Source organism: Marmota marmota, unplaced genomic scaffold (genome assembly GCF_001458135.2).
Source record: "Marmota marmota marmota unplaced genomic scaffold, marMar, whole genome shotgun sequence".
NCBI lineage: Eukaryota > Metazoa > Chordata > Mammalia > Rodentia > Sciuridae > Marmota > Marmota marmota.
The window spans coordinates 335,312-345,335 of record NW_025999977.1 but is presented as its reverse complement, the minus strand read 5'-3'; the positions used below and the strand labels follow the sequence as shown (position 1 = coordinate 345,335).

At 36.1% G+C, this 10,024-nt stretch overlaps 1 protein-coding gene across 11 annotated transcripts in view; it reads left to right on the top strand.

The window, feature by feature from the left end:
- The window catches only part of Alms1 (ALMS1 centrosome and basal body associated protein), a 180,538-nt gene that overhangs the window by 81,014 nt on the left and 89,500 nt on the right, over positions 1 to 10,024 (top strand). For all 11 annotated transcript variants that reach the window (XR_007348008.1, XR_007348009.1, XM_048804102.1 and 8 more), the window contains one exon: positions 3,033 to 4,834. Coding sequence is in view for 9 of the 11 variants with exons in the window: in XM_048804102.1 (XP_048660059.1) it covers positions 3,033 to 4,834 (1,802 nt within the window). In the remaining 2 variants the exon portion in view is untranslated. The remainder of the gene's footprint in view (positions 1 to 3,032; positions 4,835 to 10,024) is intronic.

Below are 10,024 nucleotides of genomic sequence, written 5' to 3'. Positions count from 1 at the left end.
GACAGCTCCAGTACTAAGGAGTGCTTTACTGCTGAACTTTTCCCAGTCTTTTTCTTGAGACAGAGTATCACTAAATTTCTGAGGCTGGCCTCAATTTGCAATATTCTTGCTTCACCCTCTGAGTTATTTGGTTTATACGTGTGCACCACACAGCTTCAATGTTTTGTTTTTAAATAATTGTAGATTCACATGCAGTTTTAAAGAAATGATCTGGGATATAACATATTGCATACCTAGTCATATATCACAGTCATGATATCGAGGCTAAAATAATCAAGATAGTGAACATTTACCTTGCCACAAGGTTGCCGCTAGTTGCTTTACAATAGCTGCATCTGTTTCTCTCACCATCCACCCTTTCTTTAACCACTGGCAACCTCTGATCTGTTTCCCATTCTATAATTTTATAATTTCAATAGTGTCATATAAATGAAATCATACACCATACAATTTTTTTTTGTATGTTGGCTTTTTTCATACCGAATAATTCTCTGAATTATTCAGAATCCAAAATAATTTTCTGGACATTCATCTAGGTTGTTCTGTTTATCAGAAGTTTCTCCTTTTTATTGTTGTGTAATATTTTGTGATAAGTATATACCAGAGCTTAAATTTTCACTTACTGAAGAACATCTTGGTGGTTTTCCCATTTATTTTTTATTTTTTTGGTTTTACAAATAAAACTGCTATAAAATTCATGTGCATGTTTTTGTGTGAACATATCTTTGTTTCTGTGGAATACATGTCCATGAGTGCAAACAGCTGCCCCATTTTTCAGGGTGGCTATGCCATTTTTACATTCCCAACAGAAGAATATGAATGATTTGCTTATTCCACATTCTCAACAGGATTGATGTTGTCACTATTTTTAATTTTAGCCGTCTTGATCGGCTTGTAATATTGCTTCATAGGGGTTTTAATTTGTATTTTCTTATTGGTTTCTAGTGTTGAACATTTTTTCATATCCTCATTTCTTTGTATCTTATTTAGTGAAATGTCTCTATGTGTGTTTTGCCCGTTTTCTAATTAGAAACCCCCTCTTTTTTTTTTGTTCTTATCTGTTGAGCTTTGTTTGTGGTGCTGAGGATTGAACCCAGAACTTTGCATATGCTAGACAATCACTCTACCCTGAACTAGTCCCAGCCCCCCTATTGAGTTTTGAGTTCTTTATGAATGTTTTTTTTTTTTCTGTATCTGGTTCTTTACAATTATTTTTTTTTTAATTTTTTATTTATTTTTTATTTTTTTATTGTTGGTTGTTCAAAACATTACATAGTTCTTGATATATCATATTTCACACTTTGATTCAAGTGGGTTATGAACTCCCATTTTTACCCCGTATACAAATTGCAGAATCACATCAGTTACACATCCATTGATTTACATATTGCCATACTAGTGTCTGTTGTATTCTGCTGCCTTTCCTATACCAGTCCTGTATTGGATATGAGGTTTGTAAATATTCTAGCCTGTAGTTGGGAAAGAGGAGGGGGCACGTGATAGTGCTGAATAGGAATCAAAGTCCAGGCTCCCCACATGGATTTCACTGATACCACGGGGGAGGAATAGCTCATTATCAGTCAGTAGGGATGAATAAGTCCTGTTTTCTGCTTGGTCTTTTCTCATAACACCCTGGCCTGGGTATTGGGATGCCTCATTTTAATTTTGCAAGAGTGGAAGTCTTGGTTTCTTACTTGGATTTTGCTAGAGTTTATGTAGGTTGGGCTGGAGTTTTTTGTTTTTTTCCTGTGGTGATAGGAGTACAGCAATTATTTTCTAAAGGTTTTCTGTCTTGCTTTGCCATATCTTTCCTGGATTTTTAGCTGTGAGAGCAGATTTTTGTAGGGCTTTTGTCTGTGTCTATTGTTCCTTGGTTGCCCCAAATCTGTATATATGAGACAAAAAGAAAACTCAGGGATCGCACCACCAAATCATCCTCAAGTCCCAGGATCCCTAGCTTGTCTGCCTCCTTCTATGCATCTTTCAACTCTTCTTAAATTGGTATCATATAATGTCCAGAGTATTTAGGTCTACTTAGAAGGAGAAATATGGAAAATTCATCCACTCCATCCGTGGGAAAAGGCATCATAATTTAAAATATTTGTATATGAAATGAAATGTACTATATCATCAAATGGAATGCCAAAGTATAGTATCTTTCTTTTTAAAAAAAAATTATTTATTTATTTTTACATTACAATTCTTAATACAGATTATAGTACCTTTCTAGGTAAACCACAGAAACCTCAAAGAAATTTTATATTTATGATAGCTTTGGGCATTGACTCTAGGCCCCAGCAAAAGGTTTTTCTTGTTCTTGGGGGCATAATAGTAGGTGTAGCTCAGGCCTCTGTAATAGCCCAAAATAAACTCCAATGAGGGTTGAATGGCTTAAATAAGGTAGAGTTTCATTTTTCTTTAATGTCATAGTTCAGGTTAGGGAAGTGAACTGTGTTCCCTGAGGTCGTCTACAGATCTAAACTGGCTATCCTTATGCATGTCTTCCATGGTTGTTCCAGGCATTCCCATATTTAGGTATCAAATGGTGATGGTAATGGTGGTGGTAGTGGAAATACTTGGAGGTCAAGAACTGGATTTTAAGGACAAGAAGCAGAAGTTGCACTTAACACTTTTGATCATATCCCGTTGAATTAAACTTAGTTATATGATCAAAACTAGCTGCAAAAGAAACAAGAAACATCCTCAGTTTGGTGGCTATGTGTCAACAAAAGTTTGGGTGACTTCTATTACTACAAGGAAGAAAGTGAGAATATATACTGGGCTACAATAGTAGTTTTTGTTCTGGTACTCTAGTAGATTTTTTAGAAGAACTCTATTGGGTGGTCTTGGTTATGAGTCATTTTATTCTATAGTTAACTGTCATTTTTTTTTTTACTGTGTTCTTTGACCTTCTTTATTATAAAATAATGATAAGACTTTTATGGTCATATCCTGATCTGGATAGAAAACTGATTAGTATAGTATACAACTAACTATGTAGACTACTTAAAGAACCTACTTATATCTTCTAGGGATCACAGAGTCCACGGGGAATAGGATGCACACCTGAAGCTGTATGTAGTCACATTATTATTGAGAGCCATGAAAAAGGATGTTTCAGGACTCTTACTGCTGAACAACCACAACTGGAAGACCATCCTTGTATTTTTACATCTGCTGAATCCTCAGAAATGATCAGAGGACAACAGAGCCCATCATCGTGGAGAACCAGGCACATCAATTTTTCCAAATCCCTAGACCAGAACAACCCCCATTTGAAAGTTTGGAATTCCTTGCAGTTACAAAGTCATTCCCCACTTATATCTGATGACTTCAAAATTAGCAAGGGCCTTCGAATGCCATTCCGTGAGAATATGGACCCTTGGCTGTCAGAATTAGTAGAAGTAGAACCTGCTTGTGTGCCACCTAAAGAAGTGGAATTTCCTTCTTCATCACAAATACCGTCCCCAGAACCCATGAAACAGTTTACTACCTCCATCACTTTTTCATCTCACCGACATTCTCAATGCATTTCAGATTCCTCTGTTTTTAAGGTTGGTGTTACTGAAGGTAGCCAGTATACTGGAGCATCTATGGGGGTATTTAATTCTCATATCACTGAAGAGCAAAATTCTCCTAGAGATTTTAAACAGAAAACCTCTTCCCCTTCATCATATAAAATGCTTAGTCATTCACCACATAAAGCTGTGACCTTTTTAGCAGAAAAAGGTAGGCAAAACGAAAAATTATTTGTTGATTTTGAGCCTTCTCATCGAGAGGAAACACTCTTAGAAAGATCAGATTTTAATGTCAGTCATTCTGAGCCCAGTACCAGTGCAAATTATACATTCAAGGAAGTTCAGTTTTCTGATAACCATACCCACATTAGTATGGGCAGACCAAGTTCCACACTAGGAATAAAAGAGAAGAATGTAACCAGAACTGCAGATCTTCCTTCGCACATTTTTCTTGAACAACGAGAACTCTTTGAAAAAAGCAAAGCCCCACATGCAGATCACCATATGAAAAAACACCATTCTTGCCTTTGTCCAGACATTCCTTCTTGCATTTTTCTTGAACAGCAAGAACTCTTTAAACAAAGCAATGCCCCACATGTAGATCATGAGATGAGAGAAAGCCATTCTCTCTTTTCTCAGGGTCAGGATTATATAGCTTCAGACCTTCCTTCTCCCATTTGTCTTGAACAACATCAAAGCAGACCCCTAGGTATAGATGACCACATGAGAAAGCACCATTTCCCCTTTTCTCAAGGTCAGGATTGTGTAGTAGAAAAAAATCAACATACACCTAAATCACACATTACTAGTATGATAAATGTTGAAGTCAATTCAGTCTCCCAATCTGCCCCTGATCACTATACATTAGAAACATCTGCATCTACTCCACCTTCAAATAGAAAAGCACTTTCATGTGTTCGTATAACTCTGTGCCCCAAGACTCCTTCCAAGTTGGATAGTGGAACCTTAGATAAAAGATTTCATTCTTTGGATTCTGCTTCTAAAACAAGGATGAATAGTGAGTTTAACTCTGACCTACAAACTATATCTTCAAGATCATTGGAACCAACCTCCAAGTTATTGACTAGTAAACCTATAGCACAAAATCAAGAATCTTTAGGTTTTCTAGGACCTAAATCACCACTGGACTTCCAAGTTGTACAGTCTCCTCTTCCAGATAGTAATACTATTACTCAGGACTTGAAAGCCATACCTTCTCAGAATAGCCAGATAGTAACCTCAAGGCAAATACAAGTGAACATTTCAGATTTGGAAGGATATTCCAAACCAGAGGGGACTCCGGTATCTGCAGATCGGTGAGTCTTGTGATAACAAGCAAGCTGATGGAATTTGTGATAAAGGGTTTAAAATACTTAAGCAAATGTAATTCTCTTGGGGAAGAGACTATGATTTTTTTTTTTTAAGGGAGGTTGTATCTGACTAATCTGTAGAAGTCTTTCAAGAATTATGTAAATAAGCAACAACATGTGATGGTAATATGTTTATACTTTCAAAGGTCTTTTGGTAAGACTTGACATCAAGTGTAAGACAAAATTGAATTACTTTCAAAATAATCTTGACCATTTACCTTTTTTTCCCCATGTTGGAGATTATCCTGAAGATTTTTGGGAGGTTGCATGTGTGTGTGCATGCTTTCTCTTTGTGTCTCCCTCTTCTCAATTTGATTCATTTTCATAATTTTCCTCAAATGTTTAGCATTTAAAAAGAAAAAAAAAAGAAAACTTTACAGTGGTGAACAATGGCAGATAACGACTTCAGTGAGATGATGTAAGACTAACATCACCAGCATGCATGTCAACATAATGTGCTCACCACATTGTAAATGTGGGAAAGGAAACCCAATTCAGCAAACGTATTAGATTTATCTTATTCAGCCTAATTTTTATCATCATTCGGTTTTTACCTTAAAAAGTCTTTTACAATATGGCTAAAAAGAATTTCCTGTATGTTTATACCATATGGTTGGGCATAATATAAACATACATACAGCAGCACACCAGAGTAGAGAGCACTTTGCTTGGAAAGAAGGAAGGGAAAAATGTTTATTCAAAATCCTTATGTGGTAGTCATTGCGATGAGAGTCTTTTTTTTACTGTCTCCTTTAGTCCTCATTATGACCCTGTAAAGTAGGTGATGATACCCCTATTTACTCACTGGGAAACTGAGACACTGACATTGCTACTTGGGCCAAGTGAGCCTGTCTGTAAGGATGAGGATGGGCATTCAAATGCAGTCTGATAGTTGGCATGGTGGTGTACTTCTGTGCTCCCAGCTACTTGGGAGGTTGAAACAGGAGGATCAAAGTTCAAGTCCAGCTAGAGCCTGGGCAAGTTAGTGAGACCCTGTCTCAAAATAAAATGTGAAAAAGGGCTGGGGATGTAGCTCAGTGATAGAGTGTTTCTGGATTCAGTACTGTTACCAAGAAAAAGAAGAAGAAAGAAAACAGTCTGTTAAATTAAAGCAACAGCTTTCTTCCCTACATTCTATTGTCTGTCAGAATCTTGAACACTACTTCCAACCGTTCTTCTAGCCATGATCTTGGACAAGTCATTTCATATCTTTGGCACTCACATGTGAATGGTGGTGGAAACGGGGTTGGAAAACTGAAAGGTTCCTTACTGATCTGCAAGTGATTGAGAATTGGATTGGAGCACAAAAACAAGGCCAGTCTCTGGTTTCAGTATTATAAGTATTGGGAGGCTATAGTTATTTTAAAACTTTGGGTGTGTGTGGGGGTAATTTTATTTTAATTTATTTTATTTCATTTCAATTTTATTTTCATTTCATTTCATTTTAGTTTTAGACAGGGTCTTGCTAAGTTGCTTAGGGCCTCACTAAGTTGCTGAGAACGGCTTCCATCTTGCAGTCCTTGTGCCTCAGTCTCCTGAGTCACTGGGAGTAGAGTTGTGCACCACCACACCTGTTTTTCTTTCTTTCTTTTTTTTTAAAAATGTTTAGAAATTAAAGGTTAGACGATTTCATGTACAGTGTTTAAGCCCTTCAAAGTTTAAATGCCCAGTTATTGGAACTGAATTCCTTGAAAATCAGATAAAGTTATAAATGAGAAAAATAATAAATGATTATAAACATATTTACAACTGATAATAATGCCATTTGTTCATAATGTAATAAATGTCAGGCTTTATAGTGAATATTTATCTTATTATAATGATCAGAGAGAAATATTATTACTTAACAAGTTGGGACTTAGAGAAATTAAGTGATTTAATTCAATATCATCATATGGCCATTCTGTATTGGAGTTGGCATTTGAAACTGGGTGTGTCAACTACAGAGTTCATAAGTAATGAAAACTGTACACACATGTATCTGAATAGAGAGATGCATAAAAGTATGTGTATATATGTGCAAAATATTTTTAAATTTTTAAAATTTGAGTTAATTTTGGATTTACAGAAGAGTTGCATAAATAGTACATTAAATTCCTTTATTAGTTATCTATTTCTGCATAACATATTACCTTGAAATGAAGCAGCTTAAAGCAGTAAACCTCCCAGTTTCTACAGGTCAGAAATCTAAGCATAGCTTAGCTGGATCTTTTGGCTCCCATTGTTTTACAAGGTTGCAAATAAGGTAGTGGCTGCAACTCTGGTCTCATCTCAAGGTTTGAGTAAGAGGGTATATTTCCCAGATCACTCAGTTGCTTGGCCACAGATGTTAGTTTCTTGTCTATTTAAGGCAACTCACAATATGACATCTAAATTTATAAACTTCCCTTAGAGTGAACAGGTAAAAGAACAAGAGAGGGTGCCAAGATAAAAGCCAGCCTTTTTGAAATCTAACCTTATCTTTGCTACTTTGCTTGCAATAGAAATGAATCACTATATCTAGCTCACATTCTGATTCTGGGCATGAATACCAAGAGGTAGAGATTATTGAGAGATATCTTATTTTAGAGGTTTTACCCATTCTGGATTTTATTGAAGTTTACTCTTATGTTAATATCCTATGATAACATCGTAACATAAAGCATTTATCAAATGCTTTATGGTTACATCCTACTTAACCTTAAAATGTACATGCTGCAAACTTCACTTTTTTGTGGTATGCAGTTATATCCATTGATCCAGTTCCAAATAAAGCAGTTGCATTAATCCAAAAATTCTCCCATGCCATCCCCTTTATAGAGAATCCCTCTTATGAACCCTGGCAATCCCTGGTCTATTTTCTTCTCAATAGTTTTGCCTTCTCATATAAGTGGACTCATAAAATACATAACAACCTTTTGGATCTGACTTCTTTCATTTTGCAAAATGCATTTAAGGTTAATCTTGCATGAATCCATTGTTTGTTCCTTTTTGTTGCCTTATTAAAAGGAATATCATTGCTTTTATTGTTCCTTTAAATTATAATTCCATTGTACAGATTACCATAGTTCCATTTAAGCACTGAGAAATATTTGACTTACTTCCCGTTTGGGGCCACTAAATTTTTAGCTTCTATAAACATTCATGTATAGGTTTTTGTTTCTCTAGGATACTTGGGAAGATTTTTTTCTGGGATGGTCTTATAATTTTGCATCTTCATGGAAATATGTGGTGGGCATGCCAGTTACTTTACGTTCTTGTCAACCTGTGGTACTGTCAATAGATATTAGCGATTTTGTAGTTAAACAGTGGTATCTTGATTTGCATTTTCCTAAAGGCTAGTTATTATAAATACCTTCTCATATGCTTCAAGGGCATTGGCTTTTACTTGAGGCATATTATAATGACTGCTTTATAGAGTTTTTATACTAACATCTCCTTCATCCCAGCATTGATTTGTTGTCTTTTCCCATGTGAGTTGAGATTTTTCTGATTCCTCATATGCTGAGTAACTTTGGATTGTATTTCATAGTATTATATTATGAAATGACAGTTATTTAAGTCCTATAAACATTGTTGATGTTTTTGTTTTAGCAAAGAATTAACCAAGCTGGGTTAAAAATTGCAAATAGCCTTTGAGCCTTATCTTTCTTGGTCAGGTCAGAGAGCAAAGGCTTGTTTTACTTCTCTGTGTTCTTCCTGATACTATTTTGTATCAAGGCCAAGTGGCACAGAACAGAGGGAGACAAACCCACATGGGTTTGCCCCACTTTGAGACAACATCTCTTCTGGTAGAAGAGTAAGATTTACTTCCCTCAGAATTTTAGGCTCTCATTATTTATATTACTGCTGTACCATTGCCACCATGGAATTACTTGGGCACTGAGGCTAAATTGAACAGGAAAAAAAAAAAAAAAGAGAGAGAGAAAAAGAAAGAAGGATTTCTGACTCTTCTCCCACTCCTCAAGCAGAAACTGGAGGAATTTGCCTGGGAGTCTTTCTTTTTAAAATTTTTATTCTAATTTGTTATATATATGACAGCAGAATGCATTACAATTCATATTACACATATAAAGCACAATTTTTCATACCTCTGGTTGTATACAAAGTATATTTACACCATTTGTGTCTTCATACATGTACTTAGGGTAATGATGTCCATCTCATTCCACCCTCATTTCTACTCCCATGGCCCCCTCCCTTCCCCTCTCATCCCTTTGCCTTATCTAGAGTTCGTCTAATCTTCCCATGCTTCCCATCTCAATCCCATTATGATCAGCCTCCTTATATCAGAGAAAACATTCACCATTTGTTTTTTGGGGATTCACTAATGTCACTTAGCATTATATTCTCCAACTCCATCCATTTACCTGCAAATGCTGTGATTTTATTCTTTTTTATTGCTGAGTAATATTACATTGTGTATATATACCACATTTTCTTTATCCATTCATCTATTGAAGGGCATCTAGGTTGGTTCCACAGTTAAACTATTGTGAATTGTGCTACAGTAATATTGATGTGGCTGTGTCTCTGTAGTATGCTGTTTTTAAGTCCTTTGGGTATAGACCAAGGAGTGGGATAGCTGGATCAAAAAGTGGTTCCATTCTCGGTTTTCCAAGGAATCTTCATACTGCTTTCCATATTGGCTGCACCATTTTGCAATCCCACCAGTAATGTATGAGTGTGCCTTTTCCTCTACATCCTTGCCAACACTTACTGTTGTTTGTATTTTTCTAAATAATTTTTCTTAGTTGTAGGTGGACACTCAATATCTTTATTTGATTTTTATGCAGTGCTGAGGATGGAACCCAGTGCCTCATGCGTGCTGGGCAAGCACTCTATCATTGAACCAGATCCCCAGCCCAGTTGTTTGTATTCTTAATAGCTGCCATCCTGACTGGAGTGATGAAATCTTAGAGTAGTTTTGATTTGCATTTCTCTAATTGCTAAAGATGGTGAACATATTTTTTCATATATTTGTTGATTGATTGTATATCACCTTCTCAGAAGTGTCTGTTCAGTTCCTTAGCTATATATTGATTGGGTTATTTGTTTTTCTGGTGTTTAGCTCTTTGAGTTCTAATTTACCCTAGAAATTAGCGCTCTATCTTGCCACAGTCCGGCTGCAGCAAAATAACCCGGGGGGGGGGGGGG